The following is a 19,162-nucleotide window of genomic DNA, read 5'->3' on the forward strand; positions in this document are numbered from 1 at the left end:
ATCTGAGCAACCATTCAGCTTTAATACACTTACAAAAATTGAGCTTTAAACCATAAGAAATGGTGGGAATGGAAATCCTCTGTATTGGCACAAGTGCACAATAAAACATATCAATTTATTTAAATTCCGTTCTCAGTTTGGGTTACTCAAAGATTTAGTGGAGGCCATGTACTACATTGGGTAAAATTTGACAGATTGAGACCATTTTGACCTGTATCACATCAATAGTCTGATCTCTAACTTTGAGCAGAACCAAACAAACCGAGGAACTTGTAACTGGGCTCATATCGCCACAACCCTTAGCTCATATGATCTCAAATTTAGGTCACTAACCCTACCCTGCACCCTCCTAAGGCACATTAAATTTCAAAAGAATCTCACTAAGCAGGTCTTTATTTTATTTTATTTTATTTTATTTTATTTTATTTTAAGAAAAGAGGACATTTAAACCGAAGTTATGGTGCAACTTTAACTATAGGGGTGTTGCTGTGATGGTAATAATATTCATCAGTTCATTTACTGGTTGGGTACCCATCTTGCAGGTTTCTATTAACCCTGCTATTGGAATATTCCATGAGCATTGAGATGGGATTGTGATGTCCATCAATGAGAATCTCAGACACAAGAACAAACAAAAAGCTAGACATCAGGGCACAGATATTCAGCTCATGTCACCTGGCCTGGTTCCATAGCACTATGACAATTTACAGTCACTGAGGGACTGGTCTAATCGACTTCAGTGGGGCTGGGGCTGATTTACACCACAGCTCTTTGGGGATCTGGACCCTTTGACTCCAAGGCAGCTAGAGGTGATATACAAAAACTGGGGCTCTGACCCATTCACTCCACTGGTGCTACTCTGATTTGAACTACCTGGGGATCTAAACCATTTGATCAGAGAGCTGATTTATACCCTCTGGCTCTTTGTATTTCATCAGTTTCTCTGACATGAATGTCTAATGTAAATTACACATTTTTAAACAGGGCATCTGCAGCCAAAGGAGTCTTTTATTTTAATGTTGTCTGCAGAAAGAATAAATGTAACTACTAAGAAAGAAAGAAAGAAAGAAAGAAAGAAAGAAACCTGGGCTATTCATCCCAATAAAAGTTGAAGATCAGATGCAGAAAATCTCCACAACACTGTCCCCAGTGAGAATGAATCACTCTGTCACTCCTACAAGTTATACTTGTAACTAACCCCAATGGACAAAGCGCTAGGAAAGAGCCGACTGGTTACAAGCATTTGACTCTTCTTTGGTTCGGTTCACAGGCAAATAATATGAATTGGAAACTGCATCATGGGTCAGATCCCCAGCTGGTGTAAATGGATATAGCTCCATGGGAACTCCATGGAAGTCAGATTCCCAAGTGGCGTAAATAACCCTCACTACTCTGAAGCCAGTGAAAGTGTATTAATTTACACCAGCTCAGGACCTTGTCCTTAATTTTAGTGTTTGTCTCTTAGTGACGAACTTCAAGCAGCCAGGGCAGTCTGAGGGTTCCTCTGGTGGCTGCATCCCAAGTGCTGCTGGTGCAATGCAGGAGAAAAACATCTCTGCTCCTCTAGAGGTCATTATGTGGAGTTAATGAAGGAACAGTCTGTTCCAGGCCCACTGAGACTCTGGTGCCACTAGGCTCTTAGCTATTGTAGATCCCAAGTCTGTGCTACAAATATATGTTTTATTTTGCCATCCTGTGGGGACCCCCTTTGCGATCCACCCCTGCCTTGTTTTTAGCTTCAAGAGATGCTGCCATCCTGTGAGATCCAGTGTAGGTGCTGTTCCCCCCCGGTGGGTTAGGGTCAACTAGGGCGGGTAGTCTGGCTGGTTTGCTTCTGAGGTGAGAGCAGAGCTGGGGCCACAGCCCTATAGATCAGATCCAGCTATTTAGCCCCAGAGCAGGGATATCCTGGGCTGTGACCTCATCTGAAGCCGGCACAAGCCAGGATCAGCTCTAGAGCTGGGAGTGTCTTTCAGTCCCTGATCCCATTTAGTCCATCGCCTCTCAGCCAAGCCTGCCCTAGGAGGGAAACAGGGAGTACCCGTCTGTGCTAGGAACTGCAGAGAGACCCCCGCAACTCAGGACATCCAGCGAAGGGACGCAACAACAGCAGCTGGATAATAGAGTGATGGGGGCATGTGAGAGAGAGAACCAAGCAATCCTGGCAATGAGTGCACAGATAGATAATGACCAATGATTCCTAACACTGCAGGATCAAATGCATCACAAATTGGAATAAAGACCAACAAAGTAAGTTTTCTATTTCAATTAAATATGTTGGAGTATTAATATATGAGGCAAATTTAATATCAGAAGTATGAATTGCAATTAGAACTCTTTAAGACTTTTGCTATCAAATTATGCAGACATCCAGAGATGATTAGATTTTTTTTTCCCCCAGAAAAAATTTACTTTACATTGAGGTTGTGAGACCCAAACAAACAGTTTCAGCCTAAAACTGTTGGTAACTGAAAAATTTCAGTCATAATAATAAAAATGAAAACATTTTTATGACTATCAGAGACTTTCCATGAAAATATACTCAACTGAAAACTGAATTTTCCTTTGAACTAAAATAGAAATTGTCTGACTACTCATAATTGGAAACATAGCTTAAAGTCAGGGTGGGGAACATGAATATTGTCCAGTAACACCACAATTTCTAACCCCATTCCCTCTATTACAACCGTGTTTATGTCTGTTTCAAACGGGTAGCTGCAGGATGGTAAAACTGAGTAAATAGTAAAGTTGGTAGCCCGACTGGAACTAGAAAAGATTCAGAAAAGGGAAACTAAAATGATTAGGGGTTTGGAGAGGGTCCCATATGAGGAGAGATTAAAGAGGCTAGGACTCTTCAGCTTGGAAAAGAGGAGACTAAGGGGGGATATGATAGAGGTATATAAAATCATGAGTGATGTGGAGAAAATGGATAAGGAAAAGTTATTTGCTTATTCCCATAATACAAGAACTAGGGATCACCAAGTGAAATTAATAGACAGCGAGTTTAAAACAAATAAAAGAAAGTTCTTCTTCATGCAGTGCACAGTCAACTGAGGAGGTTGTGAAGGCTAGAACTATAACCGTGTTTAAAAGGGAACTGGATAAATTCATGATGGTTAAGTCCATAAATGGCTATTAGCCAGGATGGGTAAGGAATGGTGTCCCTAGCCTCTGTTTGTTAGAGGATGGAGATACATGGTGGGAGATAGATCACTTGATCATTGCCTGTTAGGTTCACTCCCTCTGGGCACCTGGCATTGGCCACTGTGGGTAGAGAGGATACTGGGTAAGATGGACCTTTGGTCAGACCCAGTGTGGCCGTTCTTATGTTCTTAGAGAATGTGTTTTAAACACACAAACCTCTCTAAACTGAAGTCCAGAGAGTCGAAGCTTCCAGACAAAGTCTGTCTTTCCTGACCCTACCCAACGGCATGCAGGAAGTTGATGGAACTAGAACCCAGCTCTCGTCTTCTACCATCATAGCCTCTGTTCCACACTGCGGCCTGCTAAACAAAAATACTGTCAACAGGTTCATAGAACATGCACATGGTAAGATACAATCCATCCCCCAAAAGTGTACACAAGACAGACAAAGAGGGGGAGGAAAGAGAGGCAACAGTGACTGCTCCAAGGTCACAAAAGTGACAGAGAAAAGACTAGAACTGAAGTCTCCTGACATTCACTGACTCACAGAGAAATAAAGTCACAGAGGGAAACCATACAACCTAACAGTAACTAAGTGATGATACTAGCCCATTAGCACCCAGCAATGGGACTGCAGCACGGATCTGGTGCCATAAATCAACGTGTAAGTAGGCATCAGACTGTGTGTGAGATGTGGGGGTGAATCATCACAGAAAAGCTGCCATGCAGGAAGATGGGTGATTCTATCCTGTATTTCTCAATTATGTGGGAATCAGACTATGCTGGCATTTTAGTATTTTAGTTTAGTTGCCCAAGTTGTGAGTCTGCTGTCTGCAGCAATAGGGGCATAATTTTGGCTAAAATTGTTGGATTTGGGTTGTACTTTGTTCCATTATTCATGCTGCATTTGATCAAGCCACATCTTGGGCCAGATCCTCAGATGGTATAAACTGACCCAGTTTCAGTGACTTTAACGGAGCGACACTAATTTACACTCTTGTGATAATGCACCAGAGTAGTGCTCTTGTTGTGAGGGGTGAGGAGCCCTCACTTCTCCAGTCAATGGAAGTGACAAGTGTTGTGCACCTTTGGCATTGACATCATGAAATATTATGGAGAGGGGAATCAGAGTCATTCCTCTTCTCACTATAACCCTCACCCTTGCTCTTGTCCTTCCCTCCACAGCCATTGCGCGATGAACTAAGAAAGAAAATGTCCAACCAAACCAGCATAACTGAGTTCCTTCTCCTGGGATTCTCTGACGTTCGAGAGCTGCAGATTTTGCACTTCATGGTGTTTCTAGTGCTTTACCTGGCAGCTCTGACAGGAAATCTTCTTATCATCACAGCCATAGCTCTTGATCACCACCTTCACACCCCCATGTACTTCTTCCTGATGAGTTTGTCCATCCTAGACCTCGGTACCATCTCTGTCACGATCCCCAAATCCATGGCCAATTCCCTTATGAACACCAGGTCCATTTCCTATTCTGGATGTGTCACCCAAGTCTTTTTCCTCATCTTCTTTGCTGAAGCCGACTTTGCCTTACTCACCATCATGGCGTATGATCGATACGTCGCCATCTGCAAACCACTGCACTATGAGACTATAATGAACAGGAGAGCTTGTTTCCAAATGGCAGCCAGTGCCTGGATCAGTGTAATTCTCTATTCTTCATTGCACACCGGGAACACGTTTTCAATAACCTTCTGTGGAGGCAACATGGTGGATCAGTTCTTCTGTGAAATCCCCCAGCTACTCAAGCTCGCCTGCTCTAACTCGTACCTCAGTGAAGTTTGGGTTATTGTATTTGGTGCATGTTTAACCCTAAGTTTCTTTGTTTTTATAATTGTGACATATGTTCAGATCTTGATCACAGTGTTAAGAATCCCCTCTAAACAGGGCCGACATAAAGCCTTCTCCACTTGCCTTCCTCACTTCATTGTAATTTCCATGTTTCTTTCCACTGCTGCCTTTGCCTACATGAAACCCATCTCCAGCTCTCCATCCTGTCTGGATCTCATGGTGGCTGTTCTCTATTCCGTGCTACCGTCAGTGATGAATCCAATCATCTACAGCATAAGAAACAAAGAAATCAAAGCTTCCCTGAGGAAATTGACTGGGCGGAGGTTATCCAACAAGAATAAAATGTCAGAATTTCTCTTATGAACTTGGATTTATCTGTGCTTTTTTTTTTACAAATACAATCAACTGATGACATTATTGTCCCCCTGAGAGTATGGTGTGTGATTTTTTGATGCAAAATGTTGTATTTATTGTGGTAAATCCACACTAACTCCATTATACAAGTATAAGTAAGATGAAAATCTATCTATCTTGTGCTTTTATACTGCTACCCCTTACCATGTTATCTGAGTAAAATGAAATAAAACCACATAAAATCAGTAGAAAGTACCCAGTGGGCTTCATGGAGTCTCTGGTTCTTCTCCTTTTTGGGGGAATCAAAACTTTGCTTGGGGTATGATGGCTTTGCGGTTTCTGTTTGTTGGTGTGACAGAGTGGGATATGACAGCATCAGATCATGAGCAGGGCTTTTTACTAGCTGGGTAAATATTGGCATGGTGACTGCAGAAGTCTGGGCTTGCTCAATAGCAGCCTATCACTCTTTGTTCATGGCAGCTCTTCTACCTGAGACAGGTGCATGTTACTTTGCTGGAGGACTATCACTCAGAGATATCAAGTCTGAAGTCTGGGGCCTTTGATTTTTGTTCCTTGCTACATAGAATAAGTTTTTTGCTGCATAAGGAGTCTGCAAGTGATGGTGTGGAGGAGCATGACTGGTGGGTCTGGAAGTCTTAATTTTAGTACATGACAAAGAGACAGGGGACCTATTTAAATGCAGAGTTCTACCCTGTGTCAGGTGCCAGTCATAATCACATGTAAGAAGGACTTGCAGCAGTTCTATCTATCTAAGGATTCCACACTGTAACTCATTACCAAGCTATCTGAGCACCTTCCAAATAAAATCAGTAGCCATATCAAAGCCCCTAGTGACCCTGAGGAGCCAGAGGCATTTTCTTACCTTCAGGATAAAAAATATGATTGTGATATCAGTGCAGTTGTTTGGTTCTTGCTTCTTTCTCAGATTTTTTTTATTATTATTTTATCTTCTGGCAGAGACAATAACAGGTAGTTCACGTGTAGAGCTGGATGGAAATTTTCCAGTGAAACAGAGTTTTGTCCAAAAATGCGGATTCATAGAACTCAAAAAGTCTGAACCCACAAACTTTTGAGTTCCATGAACTTTCAGTGAAGCAAAAGCAGGTTGGTAACCAAGCCCTACCTGCCTGCCCAACTGGGGAGCCTGGTCTCTTAGGATTCATGGCTCCAGGACAGCCCTGCCATGCCAGGGCTTTCAACCTCCCTACCACAGAGCAGGGAGACTGAAAGCCCTGGGATTCCAATCTCTAATTGTGGCTCAGAAGCAGGGAGCCTGGGAACTCATCTCGAGCCAGGGCTCTCAGGACTTCTGGGCCCCTCACTCAGGCTTTCTGTAATAACTATAATCTTTAGAACAAAGAGAGGGCAAAAGTGAATAGAGATGTGGAGGGGAAGGGTGGGGAGGGGGAGAAATCAGCCTAGGAATGGAGGGAGACCTGGTCCAACAGAATTGTGGCCCCATCACCTAATGTTCTCTGTTAACTGTTCTGTTTCCTCCTCCATCTGATTTACCAGTCTACTGAAAGTACTGTTTGCTCCTTCTCCCTCCTGTGCACTCACTTCTCCTGTTCTAACAGGCATCAGTCTTGGTCTCGGTTTAGGTTTTATCAGAACCTGGCTCCCATCGTACATTGGTGGTTGAAATGTGGTGCAATGCAGTGGTCCCTGTGCAGTGTCCTTAACACAGAGACACTCAGTTCATACTTGTATGCTGGCTGGAAGCATCCCGCCAGAGACGTACAGCAGCAGAGTATTTTAAGGCACTCAGAGTTACAGGACAAGCTGTGACACAATCTTTCAGTGGTCCGGGTCGCTCCCCAAAATGTGACAATCACCTTTGTCTTGTTGGCTGTACCCATTATCGAAACAAATCTGTAGAAGAGAAAGAGATTGGTAAAACAACACTCATGACAGGCAAATGCTAGGCCAAGGTCTTGGCATAAGTATTATCCCATCCAAACTCATTTACTATCCACAATTTAAACTATTAAATTAACCAACAAAACCCTTATTTTTACCATTCAACAATTCTCCATCTTTATATTTCAGTATGATAATTCAGCATGCATGTATCATTTATACCATCCTAATTTGTTCATTAACCTTTAAATGTTATTTGAATAAGAGAGTTATAGGGACAATGATCTTTAATGTCAATATTTTTTATCTTCTCCAAAAATGGGTTTTTGGAGGACTTTTGCTCAAAGTTCTAACATCAGGCTTGTCAATTATGAAAAGGCCTTCTCAGTAATTTTGCCCATTGAAAGATCACTCCTCAAGACGCAGACACTACTTACCTATCTATATTAGGGATTTATACTGCCAACATCACCACACTATCTGACCATATCACACACAAATTCAGTAGCTGTAGTTAAATACCAAGTGGAGTTCATAAAGTATCTGCCTCTCCTTCTACTTTGGGATAAAAAAATCTGTTTGGGATTTTAGGCCTTGCTGGAGCTCTAGGCATAACTAGCAGTGTGAACCAAAGGCTGTGAACCAAAGTAGGCTTGGCCTTGGCAGAATAGTAGCTCACCCGGTGTCAGCTAACCAAGTAAGCACATTTCTGACCAGAGAGAATGGTACAAAAATACACAGATCTCTCAAGTAACTATGTAAATGTATCCCTAAGAGATGGTGGAAGAACACACCGACCCCTTGTAAAGATAAGGAGGGAATGACAGGATAATGGATAAGGATATTGTGTTCAGACTAGCAGATACAAGGATTAGGTTGGTAACTAACAGCATCTGGAGTGTAATAAATAACAATGTATAAAAGGAGAAGTTATAGGAGAGACATCTCCGTTCTGCTCTAGGCTAGGGGACAGGATCCTGGTGTCTTGACTGAACCAATACCATTGTCACAGGCATACATGTTTTGTGTACCTGTAGCTCCTATGGGCACTAATACCGTGCCTGGTCGAACACCTTCACCACTGAACTGAGCCTGTGGTTTTCCTTATGAATAACTTCAAGGTCTGCCGAATCAGCACGCTAGACTCTCTGCTGGTGCACCTAACACAGGAGCTCCAAGAGAAGCAACACTAGCAGCATTAACACTCTGCAACACTTACAACATTGGTGACCCCCACCACTGATTTGGTAAGCGGCGAGCTGTCCGCTTTATGGCTCACAACCTAAGATGGCAGAAAACTCTGAGTGAGGGAATTCTCTCATGTCACACCCTCCCCTCCCCCAGAAATCCTCACAGAGTTTGATATGGTTTGGACGCAGTAAGTAATGTGTAAGGGCCGTCCATGTGAGGTCAAAAAAGAAAGTGGGGATACGTGGATAGGAATCTGTAAGACTAGGGCAGAGAATGTAGCTTTGAAGAATAATGAGAGTAAGAAATGTAGAATATTCCAAACTATGGGTATGGCCATTAAATGGCTATGACAACATGCCACAAATTGTCAGGGCAAGTAGCAAAAAAAATAGAAGAAGCAACAGAAGCAATAGAGCACTGGAAAGCACAAGCTCTGCTGGTAGGGCAGCAAGAAGTCCAGAGACATGATATGTTGCAGCAAGCACAGGGGCAGAATAGAATATTGTTGAGAATCTGCAAAAAAGAGAAGTGCCATCCCTCGTTATAAAACTTGGTGCGTACAACAGGCTTCAGGTATTTATATAGTGCCTGAGAGATGGGGACAGAAATGGAAAAAGGTGGCCCTAGCAAAATTAAAAGATGGAACATGGGATGACTGGAATGGGTGTTGGAAAGGGGACACTGGGAGTGACCCAGACCAGGACTCACCAAGCAGTCCGTGCTCAGGAGCCACTACATTGTACGGTGAGAGCCAGGTTCTGATAAAACCTAAACCGAGACCTAGACTGGGGCCTGTTAGAACAGGAGAAGTGAGTGCACAGGAGGGAGAAGGAGCAAACAATACTTTCAGTAGATTGGTAAATCAGATGGAGGAGGAAACAGAACAGTTAACAGAGCACGTTAGGTGACAGGGCCGCAACTCTCTTGGACCAGGTCTCCATCCCTTCCTAGGCTGATTTCTCCTCTCCCCACCCTTCCCCTCCACATCTCTATTCACTTTTGCCCTCTCTTTGTTCTAAAGATTATAGTTATTACAGAAACCTCCATCACAGAAAGAAATGGAGCAACTGAAAAAAAAAAAAACAACCAAAGGAATAGTCAAAATACTTAACGTGGTAACGTTACTTTAAATAAGCCCAGTACATTAATTATTTTAGCCCTTCAGGAATGCAACAGCTGGAAATACTCTTAACTTTCTTTGAGGTGTTGTTTCCAAGCAACAGAAAGGCTAGCTCTGCTTCTAATACTGGCCACTGACTAATATTTGAAACATGGATTTTTCATATAGTAGAGTTTTTAAAATAAAAGTGATATGAAGTAATGGAAACTGCCTCAATTAACTACATGAATACCAAAAAAGTGGGCAAATAACTTTATAGGAATTTTTATCAATTCTTATTAAAAGATTTAAATAAAAAGCTAATAGCTTGCTTATTTAAATGTTCAACTCTTTCATTTACCAGTTTGTTGTCTAAAGTGCATTGCCTTAATGACTTTAAGCTCTTAATGCCTTATCTTTTAAAGTTATAAATACAATTCTGGCACCATTTGTCTTTAATTATAAGCTTGTCGTGTATGTTAACCTGTGCTGTCGTATGTGTCATATAACTACTTTTTTTTGTTTGTTTTTATTTTGTCGCAACAAAAGCCAATTTTATACTTTTCAAAATAAAAGTGCCACACTATTTTAATATTATGTTGAGTTATAACCATCATAATACCAATTAATTTATTTTTTTGCAAAGTTCAAAAAGGCCTCAGTTATAAATATGTGTACATATATTTCTGCCTGAACAACTAATGCAATTGCAAACAAAAAGGATTATCATTTATTAATCATGGTGGGGGGGTTATTTAAAGAAAAAAATTATAGGGGAAAAACCTCCACATTAATGCAAAGGGATATGAGAGTTTTTGTTTGCTTGATTGTCTGACTGGTGGGTCTTGCTCACGTGCTTGGGATCTAACTGGTCACCAGATTCAAGATGGGAAGAAATTTTCCCCCAGGTCATATTGGCGGGTACGCTGGGGATTTTTCACCTTCCTCTGTAGCATGAAGCACAGTTCTCCTGCTGGGATCATCTGGGCACATCTCACCTAATCAATTCTCTGCCACTCCAAGGATTTCAGGATCTGCTGTTCTCTGCCAGTGGTTCACAACAGTGTAGTCTCCTGTCGACTGAAATCCTGAGTTTCACTAAAGTCATTGGGCTCATATAGGGTCTGTGATATACAAGAAGTTGGATTGGATGATGTAATGGTGCCTTCTGGCCCTAAACACTATGAACACTATGAAGCATTCCTTTAATTGCCCACAAAAACCTTTCTTAGAAAATATATCTATTTGACTTGCAAAGCCAAGGACTTGAAAGTTGGAAAATGCCTGATTTGGTTTTGCCTGCATCCATACCGTGCACTGAGTGAGGCAAAGCTCCTGGTGAATCGTCCTTTCAGGAAATAGGTACAATTGCTCAAGTGTAATTGAAGGTGCAATTTGCAACTGGTATTAAGTTGTAGTTGACTCTCCAGGGTTGTGTTGTCTCTGCAGAACTAAGGGGAGTAAATTCACTAGTTGTGAATGACAATGAGTATACACTTTGGGCCAGATTTTACCACCTTTCCTCATGTTGAGTAGATGTTACTCCAAGAAGTTCTATGGATTTCAATGGGACCACTGCAGGGAAAAGGAAATACTCAATATGGATAAGGGTGTCAGACTCTGTTGGTGAGTATATAAGAAGGGCTACATTTTCACAGGATTAGTTTTTAGAGCAGGAGTATCCTCTGTACACTATTCACACTCAGCGCTCAGTCAGGAGAACCGAGAGTATCTGAAAAGCAGTCGCATCTATGGCTGGTTAAACATTTTCCATCAAAATATTTTTGTTGGAAAACTGAGCTTTTCACTAAATGAAAAATATTGGCCAAAAGTGCCTGATTTTCTTCACTGGAAAACTGAAATATGAAAACTGAAAATGTTCATATAAAAATAGTTTTGAGGTTTTCAGTTTTTCTCTGAAAAGCCTAAATTCTCCATAGGAGAAAATATTTCCAGGACTATTTCTGAATAGCACCAGGAGAAAGATAAAGGAGAGGAAACTCGTATGTGCTGACACATGGAGAGCAACATGAGCGATGATACATCCTAACTCTACCTACCAGTCTAGGCTGAGCCTTTTAAAGCTCTCAAAGGGATTTATAAGCTGCAGGACCTCTCTTGGAGTTAGGCGCCTAAAATATTTTTTTGCAGGAAGCCAGGGCAGAGGGAGAGGGCCTCCCTCATAACTTATAGCTCAGTGGTTAGGGCATTCTCCTAGGATAAGAGAGACAATTCTCACCTCTGCCTAAAGAGATCTCACTTCTTAGGTAACTGCCCTAACCACTGGGGTACTCTGCAGTAGGTCCTTTGCCATCTGTCCTGTAGAAGCTGTTCCACTGTGTCTAACTATTCATGAATCATTGGAGCAGGGGGGACTAGATTCTGGGTCTCCCACATCCTGGCTAAGTGCTCTAATCACCACGCTAAAGCATCTCTCAGTTTTATGCTCAGTCCAGTGACTAAGTATTCATGCAGTGGAACAGCTTCAACAGCTTAAATGGTCAGGATTAGAGTGACCGAAGGAATGACCCTGATTCCCCTCTTCATAATATCTCCTGAGGTGAATGTCAAGGGAACTTGCCACTTCTATTGACCAGGAGTGGTGTGTGCGCCTCATTGCTGACCATCAAAGCACTAGGGGGATGTGTTGTCACACCAGTGTCCATTGGCACAGCTCTTTTATAGACAATGGAACTGCGAGAGTTTACACCATCTGAGGATCTGGGCCAAGATGTCACTTGATCATATGCATTAAAAAAATTGAACAAATTCGAGCCCAAGCCCAACGGACCTAGCAAAAGAGGTGCCCCCGTTCTGTCAGACAATAGACTAAAAATTTTGCCATGAAACTAAAATTCTAAAACAACATGGTGTATGTTCTGTGCACACATTTACTGCAATTTGTGCTTAGCTGGCAGCAATACAGCACAATCAATATGGTGCTAGAACAGGAGGTCTGTGTTCTGGTCCCATTGACCTTGAGTATGTTCCTTCAGGGCCTAAGGCAGGTTTGTACATAAACACCTTGTGCACCTAACTCCCTTAGACACCCTTCAACATCCCAGCCTACAATGATAACAAGTACAGCCAGGCAACAGTGGCTAGAGAGGTGATCAAGACACTAGGTTATCTCAATTCTCTGTGCCTCAGTTTCTCCAGGCATAACAAGGGGCTTAATCACTGAGCATGGATAATATATTGTTTGTTTGGTTTGGTTTGTTTTATGGAAAATTGAGTTTTCAGCTAAACAAATTTTTTCTCAGAATCTTTTCTTGAAAAAATTGGTTATTCTTGGAAAAATGAACACAAACAAAAAATTGGCTTTCAGCTTAAAATTTGCATTTTTCAGCTGAATTTTTCACTGCCAAAAAGTGAAAAATAAATACATAAATAAAAGTAATATTTTGGGGTTCTGGTGAAAATTCCAATTTTTGCAGAGTATTAAGTTGATACTAAAAGTCTAATAGAGTTCAAATTGTAATTTCACATTTATGTTCTTAAATATCCCCTGAATATTAGTCCTCAAAATATACTTAATTGAAATATCAAATATACTGTGCTGGTCTGTGGAGTTTGTCTCAACTTGTGATTCATTAGATTCTCAACCATCTTGATTGTTTAGTCTATCCACCTGTCATGCACCCATCATTGTATTAGCCCAAAGTCGTTTCTATGTGATCAGTGTGGTTATGCTGATTTACATGGGCTGGGATCTGGCCCACTCTCTCCAACAGAGCTGTGTCAATTTACACCAGCTGGAGAATCTGTCCCATTATCCAGTTTCAATTCCATATTCTGGGCCTGTGAGTCTGCACTGAAGACAAATCACAAGTTCCTAACCTGTCTGCACTTTCTTAGTCCTTTGTCTTTGAGATTAATTAGACGTGTAACTTTTAAGGGTTTCAGAGTGATTTATTCCCACTGGGGACAGAACTTTGAAGGAATTCAGTGTTGCTAAGATTTTCTGTATCTGATCTTCAACTTCTGTTGGGATGAATGGCCCAACTTTCCTCTTCTTTCTTTCTTTGTAATTGCATTTTTTCTTCTCTCAGAAAATGACTCATCAAATGGCAGGTGCAATGCTGCATGACATTTTAAAAATGTATTGGGTTGTAGGTATGTCAGAGCAACTAAAATGATTTGAAGGGCCAGATACCCATCTGGTGTATATTGGCCGTAATTTTACTGAAATCAATGGGACTTGATCTCTGGTTGGTGTAAATTGGCATAGTGCTGAAGAGCTATGACATTTTGCATGCATTGTTTATCTGTGCATTGATGCTTAATTTTGTGTTTGTTCTGTAGCTGAGATTCTCATTGCTTACCACCACCCTCCCAGACTCTCTACTGATTCAAGCTGGAGTCATTGTGTTGGTTACACTCAGGGCAGACCTCTGCTTTCACAGCTATTGGCTCAGACTCTTTGCAGACTCAGGCAGGCATTGTTACATTGGTTGATTCAGGGCAACTCCCCCCTCTCAAAGTGATTGGCCCAGGTTCTCTGCAGACTCAGGCGGACATTGCTTTGTTGGTTACACTTGGCTATTGTCTTGGGCTTGGATTACACTTTCAAGCTTTTCTTGCCAACCACTAGGACTAGAAAATTACTATTGCTTAGAAAATAAAAGCGGAGATTCTGCTGCAATGCCATGACTCCTAGAGCTGGGCCTTGGAGATTGGCCTATAGTGTTTAAGCCTTAATCCATCCCCAAATGCTTTCATAATATAACCTTTCCATACCCACAATTGTTGTAGATTATGCAGGCATATTATGTGAACTTGAATGGGCAAGGGACATGGTCCGCATAACTGTGCCTGGGTGTTGAGGCAGTTGGTGTGATGATGAATGAGAGGAAAAGTGTTCACAAGATAATCTCTCTACTGACGTGGCCCATGAGCTGAAAAAAAATTGTGATGCACACTTCCCAAAGTCTTCAGCTGGTATTTTCAAAGGGTCCTCATTTTCAGAGCTGCCCAGCTACTGTGGACGGTCAGATATCCAGTGAATGGAATAAACTTTAACTTGTACCCAGCTGGGAGCAAATTGATCTGTGTGGACTAGAGGTAAGAGGGTCCCTATCTCAGCTGAGATGGGAGCAGCCCTACACTTTCAACCCCGCAAACTCCTGCTTTTGAAAATCCTACAAGACGCCTACTTATCTTTAGAAATCTGGCCCTTCGGTGTTCTAAAATCACCGGCATTCACAAAGCCTGAGTAAGGGGCCCTGAAGTACTGAGAGCTCTGGCTAGAGATGGGTTCCCAGGCTCCCTGCTTCTGAGCCACAGTTAGAGATGGGAATCCCACGGCTGTCAGTCTCCCAGCTCTGAAGGGAAGAACAAAATGTCTCTGGCTCCTCAGGGTCTACTAAGAGCTTTGATATGGCTACTGATTTTATGTGGAAGGTGCTCAGATAGCTTGGTAATGGGTGGCAGTGTGGAATCCTTAGAGAGATAGAACTCCTGCAACTCCTTCTTACATGGAATTATGGCTGGCACCTGACACAGGGTAGGACTCTGCACTTAAATAGGTTTCCTATCTCTTTGTCATGTACTAAAATAAAGACTTCCAGACTCACCAGTCATGCTCCCCGCCCCCCCCCACCCCAGTCACTTGCAGACTCCTTATACATCAAAAACATGTTCCATGCAGCAAGGCCTGTAGATGAAAGGCAACAAAAATCAAAGGCCTCAAACTTCAGTCTTGATTTCTCTGAGTGATAGTCCTCCAGCAAAGTTAACATGCACCTATCTCAGGAAGGAGAGCTGCCGTGAACAAAGAGTGATAGGCTGCTATTGAGCAAGCCCAGACTTCTGCAGTCACCATACCAATATTTATCCAGACAGTAAAAAAACAGAGCTCATGATCTGATTCTGTCATATCCCACTCTGTCACACCAACAAACAGAAGCCCCAAAGCCATCATACCCCAAGCAAAGTTTTGACCCCCCCAGAAAGGAGAAGAACCAGAGACTCCATGAAGCCCACTGGGTACTTTCTACTGATTTTATGTGATTTTATTTTATTTTATTCAGATAACATGGTAAGGGGTGGCAGTATAAAAGCATGAAATAGATAGATTTTCATCTTACTTATACTTGTATAATGGAGCTAGTGTGGATTTACCACAACAAATACATTTTGCATGAAAAAATCACACACTATATTCTCATGGGGACAATAATGTCATCAGTTGATTGTATTTGTAAAAAAAGAAGCACAGATAAATCCAAGATCATCAGAGAAATTCTGACATTTTATTCTTGTTGAATAACCTCCACCCAGTCAGTTTCCTCAGGGAAGCTTTGATTTCTTTGTTCCTTACGCTGTAGATGATCGGATTCATCACTGGTGGCAGCACAGAATAGAGAACAGCCACCATGAGATCCAGACCTGACGGAGAGCTGGAGATGGGTTTCATGTAGGCAAAGACACCAGTGGAAAGAAACATAGAAATTACAATGAAGTGAGGAAGGCAGGTGGAGAAGGCTTTATGTCGGCCCTGTTTAGAGGGGATTCTCAACACTGTGATCAAGATCTGAACATAAGTCACAATTATAAAAACAAAGAAACTTAGGTTTAAACATGTACCAAATATAATAACCCAAACTTCACTGAGGTACGAGTTAGAGCAGGCGAGCTTGAGTAGCTGGGGGATTTCACAGAAGAACTGATCCACCATGTTGCCTCCACAGAAGGTTATTGAAAACGTGTTCCCGGTGTGCAATGAAGAATAGAGAGTTACACTGATCGAGGCACTGGCTGCCATTTGGAAACAAGCTTTCCTGTTCATTATAGTCTCATAGTGCAGTGGTTTGCAGATGGCGACGTATCGATCATACGCCATGATGGTGAGTAAGGCGAAATCAGCTTCAGCAAAGAAGACGAGGAAAAAGACTTGGGTGACACATCCAGAATAGGAAATGGACCTGGTGTTCATATGGGAATTGGCCATGGATTTGGGAATGGTGACAGAGATGGCACCGAGGTCTAGGATGGACAAACTCATCAGGAAGAAGTACATGGGGGTGTGAAAGTGGTGATCAAGAGCTATGGCTGTGATGATAAGAAGATTCCCTGTCAGGGCTGCCAGGTAAAGCACTAGAAACGCCACAAAGTGTAAAATCTGCAGCTCCCGAACATCAGAGAATCCCAGGAGAAGGAACTCAGTTATGTTGGTTTGGTTGGACATTTTCTTTCTTAGTCCATCGCGCAATGGCTGTGGAGGGAAGGACAAGAGCAGGGGTCAGGGTTATAGTGAGAGAGGGAATGACTCTGATTCCCCTCTCCATAATATCTCCTGAGGTGCACAACACTTGTCACTTCCATTGACTGGAGAAGTGAGGGCTCCTCACCACTCACAACAAGAGCACTACTCTGGTGCATTATCACAGGAGTGTAAATTAGTGTCTCTCCCTTAAAGTCACTGGAACTAGGTCAGTTTACACCATCTGAGGATCTGACCCAAAATGTGGCTTAATCAAATGCAGTATGAACGATGGAACAAAGTACAACCCAAATCCAATAATTTTAGCCAAAATTATCCCCCTATTTCTACAGACAGCAGGCTCGCAACTTGGCCAACTAAACTAAATTGCCAGCATAGTCTGATTCCCATTATCTGAGAAATACAGGATAGAATCACCCAGCTTCCTGCATGGCAACTTTTCTGTGATGATTCCACCCCTACTTCCCACGTACAGCCTGATGCCTACTTACACGTTGATTTATGGCACCAGATCCCAGCTGCAGTCCCATTGCTGGGTGCTAACGGGCTAGTACCATTGCTTAATTACTATTAGGTTGTATGATTTCCCTCTGTGACTTTATTTCAATTTCTGTGTGGGTCAGTGAATGTCAGGAGACTTCAGTTCTAGTCTTTCCTCTGTCACTTTTGTGACTTTGGAGCAGTCACTGTTGCCTCTCTTTCCTCCCACTCTTTGTCTGTCTTGTGTACACTTTTGGGGGATGGATTATATCTTACCATGTGCATGTTCTATGAACCTGTTGACAGTATTTTTGTTTAGCAGGCCGCAGTGTGGGACAGAGGCTATGATGGTAGAAGAGGAGAGCTGGGTTCTAGTTCCATCAACCTCCTGCATGTCCTTGGGTAGGGTCAGGAAAGACAGGCTTTGTCTGAGAGCTTCAATTCTCTGGACTTCAGTTAGTATGTTTAAAACACATTCTCTGGTATACCAACTTTGCTAGTTACTCAGTTTTACGATCTGGTAGCTACCTGTTTGGAACAGACATATACACAGTTGCAATAGAGGAAATGAGGTTGGAAATTGTGGTGTTGTTGGACAATATTCATGTTCCCCATCCTGGCTTAAAGCTAAGTTTCCAGTTAGGAGTTGTCAGACCATTTCTACTTTAGTTCAAAGGAAATTCAATTTCAGGACCACCCAGAGGATTGAGGGGGCCTGGAGCAAAGCAATTTTGGGGGCCCCTTCCATAAAAAAAGTTGCAATACTATAGAATACTATATTCTCAGAAGGGCCCTTGTTGGGCCCAAGGTCTCGTGCAAATTGCCCCATTCCCCTCCCCCCAGGGCAGCCCTGTTCAGTTTTCAGTTGAATATATTTTCATGAAAAGACTCTGATAGCCATAAAAATGAAAACTTTTTTTGATTATGACTGAAATTTTTCAGTTACCAATAGTTTTAGGCTGACTTCAGTGAAACGTCAATTTTTTCTGGTGAACAAAAAAATCTGATCATGTCTAGGTGTCTGCATAATTTGATAGCAAAAGTCTTAAAGAGTTCTAATTGCAATTGATATTTCTGATATTAAATTTGCCCCATATATTAATACTCTAACATATTTAATTGATATAGAAAACTTACTTTGTTGGTCTTTATTCCAATTTGTGATGCATTTGATCCTGCAGTGTTAGGAATCATTGGTCATTATCTAATCTAATCTAATCTATCTGTGCACTCACTGCCAGGATTGTTTGGTTATCCCTCTCTCTCATGCCCCTATCACTGTATTATCCAGCAGCTGTTATTGCATCCCTTCGCTGGATGTCCTGAGTTGCGGGGGTCTCTCTGCAGTTCCTAGCACAGATGGGTTCTTCCCTCCTAGGGCAGACTTGGCTGAGAGGCGATGGACTAAATGGGATCAGGGACTGAAAGACACTCCCAGCTCTAGAGATGATCCTGGCTTGTGCCGGCTTCAGATGAGGTCACAGCCGAGGATGTCCGTGCTCTAGGGCTAAATAGATGAATCTGGTTTATAGGGCTGTTAGCCCAGTTCTGCTCTCACCTCAGCAGCAAACCAGCCAGACAACCTGCCCTAGTTGACCCTAACCCCTCAGACGGGGAACAGCACCTGCCCTGGATCTCACACGATGGCAGCATCTCTTGAAAGACCGTTTAGCTAAAAACAAGGCAGGGCTGGATGGCAAAGGGGGTCCCTACAGTATGACAAAATAAAACATATTTGTAGCACAGACATGGGATCTACAATAACTAAGAGCCTGGTGGCACCAGAGCCTCAGTGGGCCTGGAATAGACTGTTCCTTCATTAACTCCACATAGTGACCTCTAGGGGAGCAGAGATGTTTTTCTCCTGCATTGCACCAGCAGCACTTGGGATGCAGCCACCAGAGGAACCCACAGCTCAGGCGCCCTGACTGATACTAACACTAAAACTAAGGTCCTGAGCTGGTGTAAATTGATCCGCTTTC

General features: G+C 42.4%; 2 protein-coding genes across 2 annotated transcripts; one reads left to right on the forward strand and one right to left on the reverse strand.

The window, feature by feature from the left end:
• Window positions 1-4,204: 4,204 nt before the first annotated feature.
• On the forward strand, window positions 4,205-5,425 carry LOC127032499 (olfactory receptor 14A16-like). The gene has a single exon (XM_050919809.1). The coding sequence runs from the start codon at window positions 4,357-4,359 to the stop codon at window positions 5,311-5,313; it is 957 nt and encodes a 318-aa protein (XP_050775766.1). The 5' UTR covers window positions 4,205-4,356; the 3' UTR covers window positions 5,314-5,425.
• Window positions 5,426-15,710: 10,285 nt separating this feature from the next.
• LOC127032505 (olfactory receptor 14A16-like) lies at window positions 15,711-16,664 on the reverse strand. The gene has a single exon (XM_050919815.1). The coding sequence runs from the start codon at window positions 16,662-16,664 to the stop codon at window positions 15,711-15,713; it is 954 nt and encodes a 317-aa protein (XP_050775772.1).
• Window positions 16,665-19,162: the final 2,498 nt, after the last annotated feature.

Source organism: Gopherus flavomarginatus, chromosome 12, assembly GCF_025201925.1.
Source record: "Gopherus flavomarginatus isolate rGopFla2 chromosome 12, rGopFla2.mat.asm, whole genome shotgun sequence".
Classification (NCBI taxonomy): Eukaryota; Metazoa; Chordata; order Testudines; family Testudinidae; genus Gopherus; species Gopherus flavomarginatus.